The sequence below is a fragment of the Grampus griseus genome (genome assembly GCF_964374135.1).
Source record: "Grampus griseus genome assembly, chromosome: 1".
NCBI lineage: Eukaryota > Metazoa > Chordata > Mammalia > Artiodactyla > Delphinidae > Grampus > Grampus griseus.
The window spans coordinates 36,641,701-36,665,069 of record NC_139017.1 but is presented as its reverse complement, the minus strand read 5'-3'; the positions used below and the strand labels follow the sequence as shown (position 1 = coordinate 36,665,069).

The window sequence follows — 23,369 nt, the reverse complement described above, 5'->3', positions numbered from 1 at the left end:
AAGACTGCAATCAAAATCAGGAGTAAAAATTCTCTGATCCTACTGTGTAAATCAAAGGACTCAGATAATTTGAGATAAAGTAAATGGCTAAAAGATCTACATATATTTTCAGATGCATGGGCAATGAAGTAATTGCAAAGTAAGGTCATTAGCATAGCCCCCCCCTTTTTTTTTTTTTTTTTTTGCGGTACGCGGGCCTCTCACTGCTGTGGCCTCTCCCGTTGCGAGCACAGGCTCCGGACGCGCAGGCTCAGCGGCCATGGCTCACGGGCCCAGCCGCTCTGCGGCATGTGGGATCCTCCTGGACCGGGGCACAAACCCATGTCCCCTGCATTGGCAGGCGGACTCTCAACCACTGCGCCACCAGGGAAGCCCAGCATACCCCTTTTTACCTCTTAAATTTTTTTCATTTATTTCACTGAAGACACAGTGAAATATATGTTTCATAGACTGTGAAAACTGTGTACTACTGTTGCAAGGATGTATTTGCAGGCATTCTCATTGTGGATCTTTCTCATCAACATGGAAATATGGTCAAATATGCCCTGTCTTAAGAGTTAGAAAGAAATGCCTTCACTTCATTTTATATCCCTCTATAGATAATACCCAATTTCTCTACTCTGGTTAATTAATAAGGTACTTGGACATATGTTCTACTTTTACTGGAAGCACTTTATGACTCTCCTGCCTTTTCTTTCTTCTTTTTTTTTTGTCATACAACAGCAGAAATTTATTCTCTTACAGTTCTGAAGGCTAGAAGTCCAAAGTCAAGGTGTCAGTAGGGCTATGATCTTTGAAGGCTCTGGGGAAGAATCCTTCCTTGCCATTTTGTAGCTTCTGGTGGCTGCTGGCAATCCTTGATGCTCTTTTTATTTTACATCTTTATTGGAGTATAATTGCTTTATAATGGTGTGTTAGTTTCTGCTGTATAACAAAGTGAATCAGCTATATGTATACATATATCCCCATATCCTCTCCCTCTTGCGTCTCCCTCCCACCCTCCCTATCCCACGCCTCTAGGTGGTCACAAAGCACCGAGCTGATCTCCCTGTGCTATGCGGCTGCTTCCCACTAGCTATTTTACATTTGGTAGAGTATATATGTCAGTGCTACTCTCTCACTTCGTCCCAGCTTACTCTCCCCCCCAACCCCCATGTCCTCAAGTCCATCCTCTATGTCTGCATCTTTGTCCCTGCCCTGCCACTAGGTTCATCAGAACTTTTTTTTAGATTGCACATATATGTCTTAGCATACGGCATTTGTTTTGCTCTAGCTGTAGTGTTTTGTTTAAAATTTTTTTGAGGTAAATATGGTGTAATGGTAAAATTTATTTAGATGGATAGTGGGAATATATGTTACTCACTTTATTGTTCATTATGTTGAAATGGTTCATAATTGAAATATACACGTATACAAAACCCTTGTTATTAGTGGTCTGTGATTCAACATACCTCATCTCTTGTCTCAGATAAAGTAGAATATAGAGAAGAGATGAGAGGAACTTTGTTAAAGACATTTCGAATATCCTACAGATGATGGGGTTGGTCCATAGTAAGTTTCAACCTTGATTTGGTGCAAAACAGATTCTTAATCAGCAGATAAGAAAATCTACCTAATTAGTGTATTTCCCAGGGAGTTCTATGGCATTAGCCAATAGAGACTGCAGCTTTAATTGAGACAGTGATACCACTTAATTGGAACACCTTAATGAGATTAAGGGGTACTCAGATAAGGTCAGCTTGTTCCCCCTGTACCCAGAGCTTTGCTGGGTCTCTGCCTTCTTGCTGGCAACCTCTGCCAATTGGATGAAGCTGAGCCAAATGCTTTTACTGTCCTTCATAAATCACTTAGTGGAATGTTTTAAATACAGATTCCATGTGTTTCAGAGAGTATTCTGAAACACACTGGCTTGCAGATTCTACTGAAAAATTTAGAGCTCATTACATTGAAGCCCTAGACATTTTCATTACTTTTAACTTGTTGACCCAACAATTTAATATACATTTAATGAAATAAATTGAGACTTTTGTGAGGATTCAATAATGTATTTCAATTGATTATATCTGTATTAGGGTGAGAGAGAGAGAGAGACAGGAGAGATGTTTTAAATAAGGAATCGACTCACACAATTCTGGAGACTAATGAGTCCCAAGATCTGAGGGCAGCAAAGTGGACGCCCAGAAGAGCTGATGTTGTAGCTCCAGTTTGAAAGCTGGCAGCCTAGAGATCCAGGAGGAGCTGTTTCAGTCTAAGTCCAGGGGCCAGCAAAGACAAATGTCCCAGCTCAAACGTCAGGCAGGAGTAATTCCCTCTTACGCAGCCTTTTTGTTCTATTTAGGCCTTTAACTGATTGGATAAGGTCCACCCACATTGGGGAGGACAATATTCATTACTCAGTTTACCTATTCAGATACTAACCTCATCCAGAAACACCCTCAAAGACACCCTCCTGAATAATGTTTGAGCATATATCTGGGCATCCCATGGCCCACTAAAGTGGACACATAAGATTAAACATAACAACATCTTTCTACCTAAATTTAAGATGATTTCACAAGGCTTCTTGACAATGTGGTTTTTATTACGAAAGAGTACTTACATTCCTCCATTAATAAAAAGGGAATGCTTGAATTCCTCCATAAAAATCATTTAGTCTTAGTAGAGAGGAAAACTTTGTTAAAAACATTGATAATGATCTTTAAAAATTTTCATAAATGTTCTATTACTAACTAGTTTTGTGACCATGGGCCAATTAATTTCTTGTTCTGAAAATAGGAAAAGGTTGGAAATGACCCTTATGATCCCATCCAGCTCTAGAAGTCTGTAATCTTTGGTCTTTTCATCAATATATGGAAATTGGAATGTGACTGGCATTGGCATGTCTGTGCTACTGTCCAGATGGACTCAAGTTGCTTTTGTACGGCTATTGTGGAAGGTAGTCTCAGTTATTTACAGTTCTACTTCATATTTAACCCCCTTGGTGCATATAATGCTAGTTTAGAGTAAATGAATTACCTGTGAGGCTTGGACTCCAAGCAGAGCTAATCGTATGAGGTCCTAGCACATCTATTAAGCGCCATGCGAATTCACTTTATAGAAGAGCAATTCCCACAGTAAAAATGTGTGACTTTAAATAACCTGGTACTATTTAGATAGTACTGGTGGGGTTTTTGGTGGGGTTTTTCTGTTTCTGTTTTTAGAGCATCACATACAATAGCTTTTAGTTAATTTTTCACTAGCGTACATTACTCAAGAATTTTTAAATTTAGTGATTAACTGATATACTGGCTGGCTGTCATTAGGTCGTCAAAAAAAGCAAAGTTGAAGGTGTTTGAGTTATCATCAAGAAAATTGTATTCAGAGGACTCAGTGCCTGACTGAATCAAGTGGACAGGGGTCAGAACCATTTTGGCAGTTCTGAAATTTGTGTGAGGATAAGTTAGATCATGCTAAAATAATTTTCCCTAATGAGTACTTTATCTGCCTTGTAAATGGTTTCAGAAAGTTAGCTGGCCTGCAGAAATGTTGACTAGTTCATGAAGTTTTCCTGGACTTTCCCAAACCTAGCAATGCTACCTTTCATTTTACAGCAAAGTCCACTCCTTCTTATTGTTACCTGTCTCCCCAGACTAACAAAGCACAAGCGTATCTGGGTCCCAAACATAGTTTTCTTGAATTTTTTCTTTTTTTTTTTGCATTAATAGCATAAATTCTTTTTTTTTTTTTTTTGCCGTACGTGGGCCTCTCACTGTTGTGGCCTCTCCCGTTGCGGAGTGCAAGCTCAGCGGCCATGGCTCACGGGCCCAGCCGCTCCGCGGCATGTGGGATCTTCCCGGACCGGGGCACGAACCCGTGTCCCCTGCATCGGCAGGCAGACTCTCAACCACTGCGCCACCAGGGAAGCCCAATAGCATAAATTCTTGAAGAGAAGAAGTAAAAACTGTAACAGAAAGCATTTCAGACAAACATACTTCTGTGAAGAAAGAAGAAAAGTGGAATAAAATAAGAAAAAAGAAAGGGCATAGTTAGGAAAATAAAAGAGAATCTGAAGGAGACACCAGAGAACCTATTATGTTGGAAGGAGAATCACTTAGTAACATTCCTAAGCTTGTTGCTTCATTTAAATATGGCCTGACTTCTATTAATATGCATGTTGTATTCATTTGCATGGCTGCAATCTCAAAGCAAAGATTATCTTCAGGATTTTGGAATAATCTGAGAGCCTCTGATAAAATATGTGCAAAAACTTTAATAACCATAATTAGACTCAAAAAGAGCAAAGGGGATTTCATTTTTTCAGTTTCTGCATTTCAGTTTTATATTTTCTTCAAAACCAAAAAAGATTGTTTAATGGGCAAAATATTAGTATTCTTCCTAAATTCATAGTTCTTGTGATGCTTTCTGAAAAAGTAGCTGTATCAGATTGGTTTAATTTTCTTTTTCACACTCTTCCCTCTCCTTTTTTTAAAAATAAAAAAAGACAGCCAATCAGCAACTTCCTTAGGGGAAATTAGACAATTTAGAGAAGTAGCAAAATAAACATGATTTATTCTCATCAAATGTGTCATGAGGAAATTGGAGGCATGCTGTGAAGTAATGGCAAAATAATCTTGAAAATTTCCAAGCACTTTTCCCAAATGAAATGGAAGAAAATTTAAAGTTAGCTTCCATCTAATTATGGCTAAAGAAAAATGTGTGCATAAAAGTACAGGCATATGTATTTTTCTAACACTGCAGTTGGTTTCTTCCCCTAAAAAAGAGGAAACCAGACTTAAGGTCCTACAAGTTCTAAAAATCTGTTCTCTTGAATAGCTGACCACAGTAGGATTTTTATTTTTCCTTAGAGTCAACGTAGTGAGGATTGTAATATAATATGGTAGTGTGTTTTTCCCCCCATAGATAGCTCCTCCCATTTCTCTTATATTAACCTGTCAAAGTATCGTTCTAGTAAATATGTAGTGCAGATGGGAACCTTAGTTCATTTCAGTGGCTGTGATCATTTGATCATTTGTAGAAAACACCATTTTTGCTTCTGCCTCACCAACTGGAGCTGGTGCCTGGCCCCTTACGTAGCATCTGTAAGTACATGTGGACTCCCTGAATGCCTTAATGGGCTAAGCTTTGTGGCTATATTAAAGATAATGCACCTGCTTTTAGAATAGGGATTGGAAAAAAATGAGGGTCTCTAACAGTCCAAGGGCAAGTACACTCAGAGTTTAGGATTTCTATGAGTGTAAGTTTTGGAAACAAGGAAACTGTTTTATTCTTTGTTCCTAAGTATATCTGCTTTCTATCCAGATGCTTTCTGAGTCCGGGTAGGGTCCTGGCATGACTCTGATATATTAAATAGAAGCTCTTGGGAGCCTAAGTGTGTGCTTCTCTTCTGTGGATTAATATCTGAAGTAAATCACAGAGAACTTTAGTTGGTTTATATGTCTCATTTTTAACTCAAAGTGGAGTTTCTGCCAGCTAGGATACAGGGACCTGCTGGCATCAGTGCTGCCCATGAAGAATTTTTGTAGTAGAGTCTGTTAAGAAAACCTGTCACTCAAGCACCAATAATAAATGTGCTTTAAAAAATAAAACATCATTTAGTTCAATTATGGAGAATCCAATTTATCCCCATTCTCTAAGGCATTTACTAGAAGAAAGAGAGAGCCCTTGGGCAGTCTTTTGTGTAATTACATTTTTGCACCTTTGTATTGTGAATTGGGATTTCTGATATCTCCACCCTAAGGTGCAAAGTGATGGTGCTTAGAAACCTGAAACTAAAGCTGATGTTATAACTCATCAGGACTTTTAAACTTTTATAATCTGAGAAACTCTGGGGAAAATAAACAATAGTGGATATTATTATGCTTTTATAAATATTAAAAATATTTTATTTTCAGAGCTACTTCTGTCATTCTCCCGAATGAATCTTCACCTGAAACCTAGAAAGGTTTTAAGATATTGTGCCAGGATGGACCTTGAGTCTGTCATACAGAGTGAAGTAAGTCAGAAACAGAAAAACAAGTACCGTATGCTAACACATATATATGGAATCTAAAAAAAAGTGGTTCTGATGAACCTAGGGGCAGGACAGGAATAAAGATGCAGATGTAGAGAATGGACTTGAGGACACGGGGAGGGGGCAGGGTAAGCTGGGACGAAGTGTGAGAGTGGCATGGACATATACACGGTACCAAATGTAAAATAGATAGCTAGTGGGAAGCAGTCACATAGCACAGGGAGATCAGCTTGGTGCTTTGTGACCACCTAGAGGAGTGGGATAGGGAGGGTGGGAGGGAGATGCAAGAGGGAGGAGATATGGGGATATATGTATATGTATAGCTGATTCACTTTGTTATAAAGCAGAAACTAACACAACATCGTAAAGCAATTATACTCCAATTAAGATGTTAAAAAAAAAAAAGGATAGTGTGCCAAAGGCCTAGTTAACCCTCTTCTCATGTGTGAATTTGCCTCAGTTTTCAGGAAACAGCCACTTCGTTAAAAGGAACCTATTTTTTTTTTAATTTCTGTATTTTTCTCCTTCATAGTAACAATGGAAATGTAACATCTGAAAAATGTAATTTTTTGTTTTTTGTAGTATCATAGGAAACACCAAAGGTGAAGTGTGAAGTATATAAAATTGGATACAAAATGTAATAATCTCAACTATTTAAAAAATAATTGAAAAAAGACAAGGATATATAGCAAAAATAGTGCTTGGATTTTTTATATCTTGCTGTACTTATGAGCTACATTTCTAAAAGTGATTGAAACAGCATAGAATCTGAATATTTTGGAGAAGATTTTTTAATATACCATAATGAAGGAACTAGGAATAATCCACTAGAAACAGTATCTTTCAAGGAAGAAAACTATTGATAAAGTGTAGAATTGAGATAAGTTACTGAAGGACTGGAATATTGACAAACAACCTTCTAGAATGAGAAATATACAAATCTGTCAGGTTCTTCACACTTTATATAAGTTTTACCTAGGCCCTTATATATTTCCCATGTCTACAAACTGGTCAAGAAAAACAAACAAACCAAGAAAAGCTTTTGTTTGTAAATAATTCCCCACCTATCATTTCAGGGACAAAATTCATCTAAAAGCTTAAACGGAGTTAACCTGTGAGAGTCAGATTTTTTTTTAAACAAAAGAATTGTGCTGTGAGAGTGCATAGTTTTACTAATAAATAGTCAGGCTGAGAATTGGACCTTTCTCCTTTCTTGGGGTACTAGCATGGGTTTCATGATTGTGATGCACTGTACTTTGCTTTACTCTTAAATATTTACTTAGCCATTTTCTCATTCATTCAACAAATATTTGCTGAGTACATAAATACACTATACCCCTGGAGGAGAGATAAGCTATATTTAAACAGCTGTAGCAAAAGTGGTGCAGTTTTGGGAGAATACAAAAGAAGGTGAGTGTTTCCAGCTGGGGAGAGCCCCAAAGTCTTCTTCTTGGGTTGGGATTGCCACCTGGACTTTAAAGGAGGGAGAAATCATGACCATGTACAGGGGACGAGGAGGGTTAGTCTGAGTAGAGAGGTGAGAAATAAAAGATAGTGGGAGCCAGATCACAGGGCCTTTGGTGTCAGGCTAAGTGGTTACTTTTCTAGGCAGTGGGGAACGTTGAAGGTTTTTACAAAGGAATTAATGTGATCTTGCAACAACATGTCAAATGAAACTTGTCGGGCCGGGATGCAGAGGATTATGGTTCTACGACTATGAGGTATTTCAAAAGAGTTTCCTGGGAGCATTAATGGCAAGACTTGGTTCTGAAGGCCAGTTCCCCAGTCTAACATCTGGGCCTTGATAATTCGTGTCAGCTTTCTCTTGAGTGGAACCATGGTGGCCAGATAGGATTCAGCCTGTCCTGTTCTGCTCCATCAACTCTGGACTCGCTCTGGCCACTTTCTAGAATCTGCCTTTGCAACACAGACCAAGCTTTGTCTTTCTCCCATAATCCTCCAGGATTTATGTATCAGCAGTGGCACTGCCCCCTCCCACTCTGGCTTTGACTTTTTTGTTCCTCTTTTAGAACTGAGAACTAGAAAGGTTTTTCTGGTTTGTTTGCTATGTTTTGTTTTGCATAGTTGCTCCGCTGTGTTTCTGAGATAGGGCAGATTAAGAGACTTTTACAGTGTTGTTTCAAGATAATAAAGACTTGATAGAAGGCATGGGGGTTGGGATGGGGAAAAGAAGATGGATTCAAGAAATATTGTAGAAGTGACAATACCTGATGACTGAATATGGGAGCGAGGGAAAAGGAATCAAATAATAGTGCTGAGTTTTGGAGTCTGTATGAATTCAAATGGTTTTAAGAGGTCCAGAAGATACTTTTCTTATTTTTACAGAGTTGAACTGAAGCTAAGTGTTGCAGACAGACCTGTCATGGAGGCTTCTTTTAACATTAGTGATGATCACCCTGAAGGGTGTTGAGAGCAGCCTGATCAAGTGAATGGTAGCAGCACCACACCCAGCATAGTATGCTGCAGTAATTGAGTAGGATTAGAAGAAATATGCCTGTGCCAAAAATACTTGGGTAAGAAAATGCAGAAGAAGCCCTTTGTGGCTCTAGTCTTTATATTATTGAGTAACTTCCTTTTAGAGAAAGACCTGGCACTGTGTTTTACAGACAATTTAGGAAAGGGAATATTATACTAAATAGTGGCAATTCAATACTCAAGCATCTTGGAAGCTGTGGAAACAAGCTGGTTTAAGTTGAAGTTATTTTGTGTGGTGCCTGTGGGATGATCCACTTATTTGAATGCTGTCATGGTGGAATATTAAATAATAGTAATAATAGTCAAAATTTATTGAGTAACTAAAGTGTCTGACACTGCTATAGGTACTTTTTAACCTGTAGAATATCCTATTGAATCTTCACAAAACGCTATGAAAGTGGGTGTCTTATAATCCCCATTTTACAGGTGACAAAATTAAGGCTCAGACATTTTTCGCAGAGCTAGAACAGATAATCCTAAAATCCATATGAAACCATAAAAGACCTGGAATTGCCAAAGCAATCCTGAAAAAAAAAGAACAAAGCAGGAGGCATAACCCTCCCAAACTTCAGACAATACTACAAAGCTACAGTAATCAAAACAGCATGGTACTGGCACAAAAACAGACATATAGATCAATGGGACAGTATAGAGAGCCCAGAAATAAACCCACACACCTATGGTCAATTATTCTTCGACAAAGGAGGCAAGAATATACAATGGAGAAAAGACCATCTCCTCAGCAAGTGGTGTTGGGAAAATTGGGCAGCCACATTTAAATCAGTGAAGTTAGAACACACCCTCTCCTCACTATAAACAAATATAAACTCAAAATGACTTTGAGACTTAAACATAAGACATGACACCATAAAACTCCTAGAAGAGAACATAGACAAAACATTCCCTGACATAAATAGTACCAATGTTTTCTTAGGTCAGTCTCCAAAGGCAATAGAAATAAAAACAAAAATAAATAAATGGGACCTAATCAAACTTACAAGCTTTTGCACAGCAAAGGAAACCATAAACAAAACAAAAAGACAACCTACAGAATGGGAGAAAATATTAGCAAATGATGCAACTGACAAGGGATTAATTTCCAAAATATACAAACAGCTCATACAACTCAACAACAAAAAAACGAAGCAACCCTATCCAAAAATGGGCAGAAGATCTAAATAGACATTTCTCCAAAGAAGACATACAGATGGCCAATAGGCACATGAAAAGATGCTCAACACCACTAATTATTAGAGAAATGCAATCAAAACCACAATGAGGTATCACTTCACACCAGTCAGAATGGCCATCATCAAAAAGTCTACAATTAACAAATGCTGGAGAGGGTGTGGAGAAAAGGGGACCCTCTACACTGTTGGTGGGAATGTAAGTTGGTGCAGCCACTGTGGAAAACGGTGTGGAGGCTCCTCAGAAAACTAATAATGGAATTACCATATGATCCAGCAATCCCACTCCTGGGCATATATCTGGACAAAACTATAATTCAGAAAGATGCATGCACCCTTATGTTCATAGCAGCACTATTCACAATAGCCAAGACATGGAAACAACCTAAATGTCCATTGACAGATGAATGGATAAAGAAGATGTGGTACATATAGACAGTGGAATATTACTCTACCATAAAAAAGAATGAAATAATGCTATTTGCAGCAACAGCAACATGGATGCAACTAGAGATTATCATACTAAGTGAAATAAGTCAGACGGAGAAAGACAAATACCACAGATATCACTTACAGGTGGAATCTAAAATATGGCACAAATGAACTTATCTGTGAAACAGAAAGAGAATCACAGACATAGAGAACAGGCTGATGGTTACCAAGGGGGAGGGGATTAGGGGAGGGATGGAGTGGGAGGTTGGGGTTAGCAGATGTAGGCTTTTATATGTGGAATGATTAAGCAACAAGTTCCTACTGTATGGCACAGAGAACTATGTTCAATCTCTTATGATAAACCATAATGGAAAATATAAAAAAAAATGTATATATATGTATAACTGAATCACTTTGCTGTACAGCAGTAATTAACACAACACTATAAATCAACTATACTTCAGTATAAAAAAATTGAGGCTCGGAGAGAGGAGCTCAATGTAACACAGCTACTAACTCGCTTTTCACTTTGACTCATTAAGGCTAATGTTTGATTTAGTTGGTTTTAAGTCAGGTTGCACTGAGGGCCTCTTACGTGCTGGTTAGCATTCCTAAAACATCTGTGAAAATGTAGGTTATGTTTGTCTTGAGCTTGCAGTGAGTAGGACGGCTGTTCTGTATGCAGCAGGGCAGGATGGCCCCAGTTAAAGAGTTACAATAGACAACTTGCTTTTGGCTTCTCCTTGATTCCTCAGTTTAGTTTAAGGACCTTCCCTGGGTGGTTGGCTTGGGTGTTTCATCATCAATTTAATTACTAGGGATTACCAAAAACTTTCTATGTGCCAAATGCAGTGCTGAGCACTTTTATTTTACTGTGTTGTTTCATGTAATTAAGACAGCACTATGAGGGCTCCCCTGGTGGCGCAGTGGTTGAGAGTCCGCCTGCCGATGCAGGGGACACGGGTTCGTGCCACAGTCCGGGAAGATCTCACATGCCGCGGAACGACTGGGCCCGTGAGCCACGGCCGCCGAGCCTGCGCATCCGGACGGAGCCTGTGCTCCGCAACGGGAGAGGCCACAACAGTGAGAGGCCCGCGTACCGCAAAAAAAAAAAAAAAAAAAAAAAAGACAGCACTATGAGATTGCTACTCTTTTTTTCTAATTGAAGTATAGTTGATTTACAATATTGTGTTAGTTTTAGGTGTACAGCAAAGTGATTCAATATTTTTGCAGATTATATTCCATTATAGGTTATTATAAGATAAGGGGTATAATTCCCTCTTCTGTACAGTATATCCTTGTTGCTTATCTATTGTATATATAGTAGTTTGTATCTGTTATTACCATACCCCTCATTTGTCCTTCCCCCTTCCCTCTCCCCTTTGGTAACCACAAGTTTGTTTTCTATATCTGTGAGTCTTTCTGTTTTGCATATACATTCATTTGTATTACTTTTTAGATTCCACATATAAGTGATATCATACAGTATTTGTCAGCCTGACATTTCACTAAGAGTAATACTCTCCAGTTCCAGCCACGTTGCTGCTAATGGCAGTATTTCTTTCTTTTTTATGATTGAATGATATAACATCTTAATCCATGAGATTGCTACTCTTGTTGGCTTCATTTTATATGAGGGAAAGTAACTGGTGTGAAGTCCCACTACTAGTAAGTAGCAGAGATGGGACTCTTTAGAGTCAGCCCATGTCTGTGTGACTCCAGAGTCCGTCCTCCTAACTACAGTGGTATTTTGCCCCAACACCAGGCTTTTCTCAAATTGTCAAGATCCCTACACTGGGCATTCCTTTATTTGGGTTTAGATCAGCTTGATCTAAAATCTAGATACATTTTGGGAATTGCTTTAGGTTCTTTTCCTCTTAGAACTTGTGATGTTGTTAGCTGTTTTATTTACATTTTGAACCAGTCTTTAGGTTAATTCCCTTAGGAAGCTGTAATCTCTTTTTTATAAACGCTCCCTGGTGGATGCTGTGCTGATAGTATATGCAGATATTCAAATCACAGAAACATTTTTCTCATACATTGGGAGGGGGTGGTGGCATTGTAGCATCTCAGTATAAGCAGGGCATCCTTGAGGGGGCTTGGTGATGTGGCAGGATGTCAGGTTTCAAGGCTTTGTAGAGCTCATCATAAAATGACATCCACCTCCTTTTATTTAGATCCAATTGCTTGCAAGAGTGCAAAAATTAATCAGAAATTAACTGGCTGCTCTCCTGCGACTAAATAGTGGTTACTTGGATCTTAAGGGCAAATTTTGTTAATCATTTATATGTTTCAGTGAGGTGAGACCATTCTCATTGTGGGGATTCTCAAAGATGTCCCACGCCTATACAAGAAAATTATAGACAAGTGTATAGAATTTTATTCCTTATGCACTGTATAAAAGCTAAAAAAAAAAACCAATTAGACACATAAAGCCTGAGTATATTAAAGTATTATGCAAATACTGATTAATAGTAATACCATAAACTCACAAAGCAAGCAAAAGTATACCTGATTCAAATTATAGGAACTTTTATTTGCATTTCTACAGAACCTATTATTAGTGGGTATCAAAGCACCTTACAAGTAATAATTATTAAAGCTCATAAATGCAACCAGAAAATGTCATTTTATTGAGGGAATAAGCAAGAATTCCCCTTTGCCTCATATGTATTATGAGATCTAAACTCCTAAACTAAAGAAGGATTTTCCTTATAGAGAGTATTTATACACTGTGGGTGTTTGGGGCAATGATTCCATAGGCATAGAAGTCGGCAGCTATGGATTCAAGTTTCTCATATTGAGTATCTTGATCTATGTGGTTAGAACCCTTCACTTATTTTTGAAATTTTACATGTGTAATAGCTCTAAACAGCTATAAATAAATATAAGTATAAAATATAACATACAGGGCTTCCCTGGTGGCGCAGTGGTTGAGAGTCTGCCTGCCGATGCAGGGGACGCGGGTTTGTGCCCCAGTCTGGGAAGATCCCACATGCCGCGGAGCGGCTGGGCCTGTGAGCCATGGCTGCAGAGCCTGCGCGTCCGGAGTTTGTGCTCCGCAATGGGAGAGGCCACAACAGTGAGAGGCCCGCGTACCGCGAAAAAAAACCCAAAACCATACAGAGCTATAAGTAGCTATGTCCTTATATTTTAATATTTCTCTGTTGACTATAATATCAAATTTGAAAACAAAAATTATGCCAAGTTCACATGAGAGTATTTTAAAATATTTTGGAATGTTATATCAGGTTTATTTTTTCTCAAACTAATATCTTATTCCAAGGACTAACAGCTTGTAAGCACAGTCAGTGTGACCTGTATTTATTTGTGTACTCTGTGGCAAGTCCTTGAAATATTGTGCGAATTTCTCATCTGCTTCAGAATGCCTGTTTGCCCTTTCTCCCCTATTTCTCCTTCTCCTTTCCTGCCTTTGCAATTTCCCTACTTTCTAAAGTTAAGCACAGGTTGGAAAAGCTCAAGAGTATTCCAGTGCCTGACTCTCCCTCTCCCTCCATCTCGAGTCCTCAAGCTCCTCCCACATGATTATTCCTCAGATTTATTTTCTTCTGGTGCTAAGAGGTCATATTGTAGTTGCTGGTCACAGTTGTGAGGCAGCTGTACTTGCATGGTTATATTTCACTGTCACGTAGATTCCAAGAAAAGTGTGGACTAGTGAGCATCTTCCTTTACAGTTAGGATGCTGGAGCCTAGAGAGAATGAGTGACAACTGAGGTCATACAGCTGGTTCACTTCTCTGTCTTCTAGAATTGGGACCAGAATTTAGGTCTTGAGACTCTTAATCCAAAGTTTTTACCTCTACCCCATGGTAGTTATATCATTCTCTGAATCATAAAAAATTTTAGGGACTTCCCTGGTGGTGCAGTGGTTAAGAATCCGCCTGCCATTGCAGGGGACACAGGTTTGAGCCCTGGTCCAGGAAGATCCCACATGCTATGGAGCAACTAAGCCTGTGCGCCACAACTACTTAGCCTGTGTTCTAGAGCTCGCAAGCCACAACTACTGAGCCCTCGTGCCACAACTACTGAAGCTTGTGCACCTAGAGCCCATGCTCCGCAACAGTGGAAGCCACTGCAATGAGAAGCCCACGCACCGCACCGAAGAGTAGCCCCAGCTTGCCACAACTAGAGAAAGCCCACATGCAGCAACAAGACCCAACCCAGCCAAAAAATAAATAAATAAATAAAATAAAACAAAAAAATTTTAAAACCAAAAACGTAGGAGCAGAACTAGAAGAAACAGTTTGTTGATTTTATCCAGGGCTGTGGATCAGCAGGACTAGAAGTGGAGCCTTAGGATCTGAAGACAAATGGAGTGATGTGTGTGCAGAGTTGAAATGGTGAACCCTGGGATTATTGTTGTATTGCTGTGTAGGAGAAGTTGAATGACTGGAGGTAGAAGATAATGAAGAGCAAGTTGAAGTGGAGAACAGGGTGAGGTAGAATGGTGGTTGTAGAAGAACTAGGAGGATGGTTGAGTTTATGGTCATGGCAATGGGTTGTTAATGTAAAATGAAGAAAGTTGGTTACCGAATAGATGGTCCTTAAGGACCTCCAAGTCTCTCAGGACGATGCCAGAGGGGGAGGAAGTCATGGCAGCAGGTATCAAAGTCCTCAGGGCATGTGGGCTAATAACAAATCCCTAGGAAGCAGAGGTGTTGGGGAGCCTAGAGGGGTATACATAGAATTATGGAGACAGATGCTACATTTGTAAATTCTCATTTTCATATTTTTCCAGGGAAAACTGAGGCTGCTATCAAAAACTTCAGTCCCTACTACAGTCGCCAGTACTCTGTGGCTTTCTGCAATTATGTACGCAGTGAAGTAGAACAGCAAAGAGATTTAACATCACAATTTTTGAAGACCAAGGTAACCCATGGAATTTGGTTTCCATATTTCTCCCACTGAGGAATGGTTTATAACCCATAATGTTTCTGAAATAAACAATAATTTGAATGACAGTTTAAAAAATCTGTTCTCCAGTCATTTCATGCTCAAAAAACTATTTGCCTGGAAGTTAGAACATATGATTTCTTGTTGATGGTGTAATCCACATAAAAAGAAAACGAACACGATTTCAGTTTTACTATGTTTTTGCCACATTGATGCTTTGACGTCAGAAATCTGACTTGCTGTGGTGAAGTACAGTAAAAAAAAAAGTCATAATTTCAGTGCCTCATACTATGGGTGTTTTTATTTTGGTCATTGATCAAATGTGATTTTATCTTCTAAACCTGTAACTTATTCTCTCTCCTTTGCTCCATTATAATAATTATCCACAACCTAAAAAAATATTTATTGACACTATGTGCCAGGCCCTAGTCTAAGAACTTGAGAACAAGACAAATTCTCTGCTTTCCTGTTAATATTCAAATAGAAAACAGACAATAAACAAATGAACATCAGGTTATAAGAAATGCTACAAAGTAAAATAAAGCAGGAGTCTCATTTCAGAGAAGGTGGTCAGTGAAGCCTTCTGTGGAGATGACATCTGAGAAGAAACTAGAGTGAAATAAGAGAGTAGGCTGTGTGAATATCTGTGGGAAGAGTGTTCCAGGCACATGGAACAGAAGTGCAAAGACCTTGCAGCAGTCAGAAGCATAGCAGGAAGGCTAGTGTGCTGAGAGCCATATAAGCAAGGGAGGAGAGCTGAAAAAGGAATGCAGAGTGACAAATAGGGACCAGATCATGTAGGCCCATAGACCACAATAAAGGTTTTTAAGTGTGATGGGAAGTTATTGGAGGGTATTGAATACAGAGTGACTTATAATTTTAAGTGATCTTTCTGGCCTTTCTATAGAGAATAGACTATGGGGAGGGACATGAGAAGAAACTGGAAACTGGCAAGGAAGACACTGTAGCAGTCCAAGAGAAGGACGATGGCCAATTGGACTAGGGTGGTGATGGAAACAGTTGTGAGAAGAGTCCAAGTCAGAGCTGACAGAACTTGTTGATGGGTTGGGTATGAGATAATAGATGAAGAGAGAAATCAGTGATGACTTGGCTTTTAGCTTGAACAAATAAGCAGATGGACTTGTCTTTTACTCAGAAGAGTCAGAAGTGGATGGGAATCATTTCACTTTTGGCCACATTATGTTTAAGATACTTATTTCACATACACCCATGGAAATACTGACTAGGTCGTTGAATGCTCTGATTTGGAGCTCAGTGGAGAGGTTGAGGCTAGGGAATAGAAATTTGGGAGTTCTTAGCTCATAACTGGTATTAAAGTCATGGGACATAATCAAGGGAAAGTATAAACAGAGAAAAGGAGAGCTTCCGTGACCAAGTCCTGGCCCCTCCAACATTTGGAGATCAGAAAAAGGAGAAAGATTCAGCAAGATGGACTGACAGAAAAATAACCTGTGGAGTAGGAAAAAAAAAATCAGGAAAGTGCAATGTGCCAGAGTCAAGTAAAGAAGGGGTTTCAAGAAAGAGGGAGTGATAAGTAGGTCAGGTATTGCTGAAAGTTGACCAATAGATTCAGCAGCGTGGCTTTGTAGGGATAACTAATTGTCATCCCCATAAAACAGTGATTGACAAAATTTGGGGAGTTTGATAAAAATGCAACCTCTGGTCTGTACCCCCAGAGATTCTGATATAGTATCAGTATAGTATAGTATATAGTATATAAGTCTAGGGTGAGGCTGCATTTTTTTTGACAAATATTGTACACTCCTGTTACATGAATTTCCCAGAGTAGTCAAATTCATATAGACAAAAAGTAGAATAGTAGTAACAAGGGAGTGGGGGTGAGGGAAATAGAGGGTTATTATTTAATTGGCACAAAATTTCAGTTTGTGGTGATAAAAAGGTCTGGAGATAGATAGTGGTGATGGTTGCACAACACTGTGAATATAATTAATGCCACTGAACTGTACACTTAAAAATGGTTAAAACGGTAAACTTTGTGCCATGTGTATTTATTTTACCACAATAAAAAATAACATAAGGAAAAAAAGAATACAATACTTAGGGATACACTTAACCATGTAGATGAAAGAATTGTACACTGAAAACAAAATGTTGCTGAAAGAAATTAAACAACACATAAATAAATGGAAAAGCATCCTGTGTTCATGTGTATTTTACCACAATAAAAAATACTCAATATAATGAAGGACTTAAATTAATAAGATTAAACCGATCAGGATACAGTAATAAATGGTATGGTAAAAAGACAATAGCAAGATCTCACTGGCTTAAAAACAGTAGTTTGTTTTCCCCTCATATTACATGCCCTACGTGTCCACTGCGTAGATTGCAGAGGGCTGCTCTGCTCCACAGGGTCCTTGCTCAGGGACACAGTTTGACCAAGTCTCCACTATCTGGATGGTTGGTGAGGCGGCATTTTTAACAAGCGTATCAGTTGATCTAAGTGGCCCAGGTTTGGGCTTCCCTGGTGGCGCAGTGGTTGAGAATCTGCCTGCCAATGCAGGGGACATGGATTCGAGCCCTGGTCCGGGAACATCCCACATGCCGCGGAGCAACTAAGCCCGTGCGCCACAACTACTGAGCCTGTGCTCTAGGGCCCGTCAGCCACAACTACGGAAGCCCACATTCCACAACTACTGACGCCTGTGCACCTAGAGCCTGTGCCCCGCAGTGAGAAGCCCGCACACTGCAACGAAGAGTAGTCCCCGCTTGTCCCCCCTGCTCGCCGCAACTAGAGAAAGCCCGTGCACAGCAATGAAGACCCAATGTAGCCATAAATAAATAAATAAATAAATAAAAATAAATAAAAGAAAAAAAGTGGCCCAGGTTTAAGAAATGCTGTACCTAAGAACTATAAAGTTCAGCTTATATATGGTTGCAGTCTCATTTTAAGAGGAGAGTGAGGTCCTCTTTTACGTGTTAATGAGTCCATATAGGAGAGTGCCTCATTATCTGCCTCAATATTAAGCCCTGGAATTTATAAAGCTATTTATTTATTTCAACCCTTAGCAGATTCTTAAAAAGATTAGCATATCACTCTTCTCTGTATGGTTCATGTAAATTTTGCTTGAAAGGGGAGGCATGAGTTTCTAAAGGGACTATGGTTTTTTTTATTGAAGTATAGTTGGTTTACAATATTGTTTTAAAGGCACTATAGTGTTTGAATAACATCAGTGTAAAGTCAGTGACACGTGAAAGACAGGAGGCCCATTCCTATATTTTGAGATAATACATGAGGTAGGATGGGAATTACCCCTTACACGGTTAGCCCAACAGAAGACCTAACTAGGTATCTAACAGAGACTTCCCTACAGCACAAATAATAGAAGAGAGAAATCAGTGATGACTTGGCTTTTAGCCGGGGTTATGAACGAGAAATCCCTAGACCTTTAAGTGGAAGAGGTAGAATGAAGGTTTGCTGGCTTGCCTGCTTGTTCTTTAATTAGAGAGTAAACAGAGTCTCCTTGAAGAGCACAAAGGTGGGTTAAGTGTTTTTAGCCTTGGTTCCCAGACCTTTGGATCTGGGGAAACCACTGAACACTGACTCTTGAGGCAGCCCCTGAAGGTTGACAAAGAGGGGAACAGCCTGTTAACTCCCCTGTTTTAATTAACCCTGAGGTATATTCAGGGTGTTGGGATAGATGTCCACAACTTACAGTTAACTGCCTCACTCCCTCTCTTCCACAGAGTTTACCAAGGATTTATTAAGTGCCACAGGTATGCAAGGCATAACCTTGCTACTATAATCCCTTCTAGCATATGCTTCTGTTCTTGTAGGATAATGAAGGGAATGCAAATCACAAAAATATCAATAAGACAAATATTTGCATTTGGTCAGGAGAAGTAGGAAAGGGAAATGTGTAGGGAGGTGGGGGGAAGCAACAATTGCCCCAGGATCTCAGCACAAGATAGTTTCTGAAAATATTCCTTGAAATACTGTGAATAGACTCAGTGGTAGCATGATATGCTATCTTTTGTTGTGACAGTTAATTGCATTCATCTTCTTTAAGCCACCATTGGAGCCTGGAACTGTTTTGTATGAAGCAGAGCTATCACAGTTTGCTGAGGACATAAAGAAATGGAAGGAGAGATATGTTGTGGTTAAAAATGACTTTGCTGTGGAAAGCTATGAGAACAAAGAGGTAAGACATTTCCTTGTTACCACTGATTCTTGCAATTTTCTTAAATGTTGGCTGGGTTGACTGATAAGCCCTCTCCTTTGAGACTGACTGATTCAGTGAGCACTAACAGATTCAGGTATTCATTTCAGTCAACAGATATTTATTGTGGGTTATAGTAGGTTCTAGGCATATCACTGTAGATTAGACAGGTGCTTGCAGTCTAGTGGGCAACGTAGACTTTGAACAAGTAATTGCAAGTGAGTGTAAAGATAGAAGGTTATACTGAGTGGCCAGTGCGGGAGCCTTTCCTATGATCACTGGGCCTCGAGGCCTGTCTTAGTCACCTCCCTGATATCTCTCCCTCTCTGCTCTGTGTCTCCATGTCTTCCCACTCTTAAGCCTCCTCTGGCAGAGGAATTATTTATTAAGATTGTGACTGGATTTGCATGGGTTCCTAAAAATTCAGAACTTTTCACTTACTTTATTTCACTTCTACGTATGAATTTTTTTCACTAGCTTTTTCCTGGTTATCTCATTTTTTCCCTTGTCTGTAAAATGTGGAGAGATGAGATAGCATATGTACAGTGCCTAGCACCTGAGAGGACCTTAGTTTTTATTGGTTCCCATTTCTTTCCCCATCAAGGGAGGTAATGTGGTGTAAATGAAAGAACATTGGACAGAGAATTTGGAAAACTAAAGTTGAGGTCAGGCCTCCATTAAACTAGAGTGTGAGGCTGAATGATCCCACTGATTCCTTCCAGGTCTCATACTGTACACATATTCAGTCTACATAGATTCTCAAGCTCCCTTTGAAATGAATAGTTACTATTTATGGGTTAAAGTTAGTAACATATTTAAAACTCTGCACTCTTCACTCTAAGTTCAAAACTAGTCAGGACATCCTCTGCAGATACTCTGAGTAATTACCCCTGATGCTAAACCTTTAGGAAGAGGCTTCAGGCTGACAGATAATGTGTCTCCTTCCAATTTTTGATGGAAAATAGAAATAAAATATAATACAAACTTATTATACCACCTACCAGGCAGTACTCGAGTGCTTTCTTGGGTAGTCTTATTCTTTTCAACATTTGTTAAGCCAGTATCTTCTCTGCTTGATCTATTTTAGGATTTTAGTCAACATTTGATTTGCTCGCTGAAGCAAATGATCAATACAGTACAAATAATGATAATAATAACAAATCACTTTAGATTTCATACGGCCCGTTATACTGTCCTCTCAGGGAAGCTTGAGAAGAGGCAGTGTAGCCTAATGGTTAATATTATGCACTTTGAATCACACCTTTACCAGTTACCAGATGTGTGTCCTTGCATAAGTTATAAATCTCCTTGAGCCTCAGTTTTCTCATCTGTAAAATGGTGAGCATGATTCCTTCATCACAATGTTGTTGTGAGGATTAAAGACATGAATGCATTGAACCCCTTAGCATATGGCCAAGTGCTGGCAGAGCCCAATATAGAGCAGTTGTCAGCATGACAACTAACTAATGTGGAGGAAACACTCATAGAACTCACTCTTGTACTTATTAAGGTTTTCACCACATTCGGCACTAATGGAAGTTTCATTTTAAATCAAATTTTGGTGGTTTTTTTCCCCTTTTCATTTTTTTACGCTTGCTCCCTCAACTTGCAATTTATGGACTATTTTGCTTTCTTTACTTTGCTCATCATTTTCAGGTGAACTTGTTCCGATTGTTAAGATATAGTCACTGAATTTGGTAATAACCAATTTTTTTTTTACACTTGGAAGAAAAATACCCATGCAGTGTGCCATAATTCCTTAAAGTTTTAATGATATCCTGCTTTTTAATTACAGAAGGTTTTTAAAAAAAATTATACCTAAGAGTTATACATTAAGTTTCTATCTATAAACTGCCTATTCTTTTATTGAGAATCCAGTTTTGGCTGGTAATTGAGGAGGAAAAAAATGAGCATTCTCATTCTCACTTCCTACTTCCTATACACTTGCGCTGGGGCTGGACAAACCCAGGTATGAATCCTGGATTTGTCACCTACTCACCACTGGGTCATTGGCAAGTTATTTAACCTCTCTGAGCTTCATTTTTCTCGTTTATAAAATGGAGATAATGTCTGATTCACAATGCTGGGGTTTTTTTGGGGGTTTTTTTGCGGTACGCGGGCCTCTCACTGCTGTGGCCTCTCCCGTTGCGGAGCACAGGCTCCGGACGCGCAGGCTCAGCGGCCCTGGCTCACGGGCCCAGCCGCTCCGCGGCACGTGGAATCCTCCCGGACCGGGGCACGAACCCATGTCCCCTGCATCGGCAGGCAGACTCTCAACCACTGCGCCACCAGGGAAGCCCCACAATGCTGTTTTGAGGATTAAATAATATAATATATAATGTTTATTAAAGCCTAGATTAGGCCTGTTTTCACAGATAACACAATTCACATTTGAGGCCAATCTGAATCAACCTGTTCCTAGACTTTCTCAAAATCACACCATTTTGGATTCTTCTCTCTTCTGCTCTGGGTCCTGATGTGCTTGGGCACTTGATTAGTAGTTCTTACAAGAATGAAAACAATCTTCTTAGGTATACAAGAGTTTGTTTTGTTTGGGTTTCTTCAGTCACTATCTTATTGATGCAGAACGAGTCTTGCTACTTGCAGAATGTGCGTTTACTGTGATTTTATGGCCCTGATCAACATTATTTTAGTTATTCGCGAGTACACTACAGATTTTGGGTCCCACAGTTTCGTGGTTTCAGATCTCAACTTGCTTTTAGCTTGTTAGTCTCAAAATTTTCCCTTGACTTATGCCCTCCCATCAGATGCACATACTTACATTTTATCTTATCTGCATGTCCATGTGAGTATATCTGTTTAACCAACTGCTTCACTGCTTTAGCGATGCTCTGTACCCCTTTTACATTTCTCAAACAGCAGAGCTTTTTGTGTGCTGGCCGGAATTTGTTCTGATGTCATGTCTTGGTATCACACTTCCATCCCAGATCATTTTACTGCAAAACAGTCTCACGCCTGAGGGCAAAGTGGTGGTATATTATATCATGGTTACATTTTTATGTTTCTGGTAAAAATCCTTGGCAACCATAATTGAAGTTACATGCCCCACAGTCTCATCTGTCATTAGTCTCCAAGCATTTTGTGTGGTAAATGTCTGTATGCGTCATCATCCTTTTGGTTATTAGAATGATTCAGGCACTAGCATCTGAAATGATAAGTGTGGTGCAGAATTTCTGAAGTTACTGAGATTATGTTTCACCCCCTTTGAGAAACATATCTACAGTGAATCTCCCTGAGATTAGGGACTCTGACTTACCATCTTGTGACCGTCACACAAAAGTATTAAAGTACTACCCACAAGTAGCAAGGACGCAAAACATTTTCTTCACCCTTGGGGCCAGGAGGGGCTGTGACCCACATGGGGGTCAAGTAAAGCTCTACCCTGACTGAAGTGATTGGTCTAGTCTAGAGCTGGTCACATGATCACAGCCAGAAAAAAAAAGCTACATTAATCAAAACAGCGTGATATTGGCACAAAAACAGACATATGGATCAATGGAATAGAATAGAGAGCCCAGAAATAAACCCACACACCTACAGTCAATTAATCTTCGACAAAGGAGGCAAGAATATACAATGGAGAAAAGTTATTCTCTTCAGCAAGTGGTGATGGGGAAATTGGATAGCCGCATTTAAATCAATGAAGTTAGAACACACCCTCACACCATATATAAAAATAAACTCAAAATGGCTTAAAGACTTAATTATAAGACTTAACACCGTAAAACTCCTAGAAGAGAAAATAGGCAAAACATTCTCTGACATAGATCATACCAATGTTTTCTTAGGTCAGTCTCTCAAGGCAATAGAAACAAAAGCAAAAATAAACAAGTGGGACTGAATCAAATTTATAAGCTTTTGCACAGCAAAGGAAACCATAAGCAAAACGAAAAACCAACCTGTAGAGTGGGAGAAAATATTTGCAAATGATGCAACTGACAAGGGATTAATTTCCAAAATATACTAACAGCTCATATAGCTCAATATCAAAAAAAGAAAAAAAAACCCAATCAAAATATGGGCAAAATATCTAAATAGACATTTCTCCAAAGAAGACATGCAGGTGGCCAAAAGGCACATGAAAAGATGCTCAGCATTGCTTATTATT

The 23,369-nt window shown here is 39.3% G+C and overlaps 1 protein-coding gene across 1 annotated transcript in view; it reads left to right on the top strand.

The window, feature by feature from the left end:
• The window catches only part of NIBAN1 (niban apoptosis regulator 1), a 160,361-nt gene that overhangs the window by 49,938 nt on the left and 87,054 nt on the right, over window positions 1–23,369 (top strand). Inside the window, exons 2-3 of the mRNA XM_082650151.1 lie at window positions 14,884–15,014; window positions 19,091–19,222. Of these exons, the coding sequence (XP_082506277.1) occupies window positions 14,884–15,014; window positions 19,091–19,222 (263 nt within the window). The remainder of the gene's footprint in view (window positions 1–14,883; window positions 15,015–19,090; window positions 19,223–23,369) is intronic.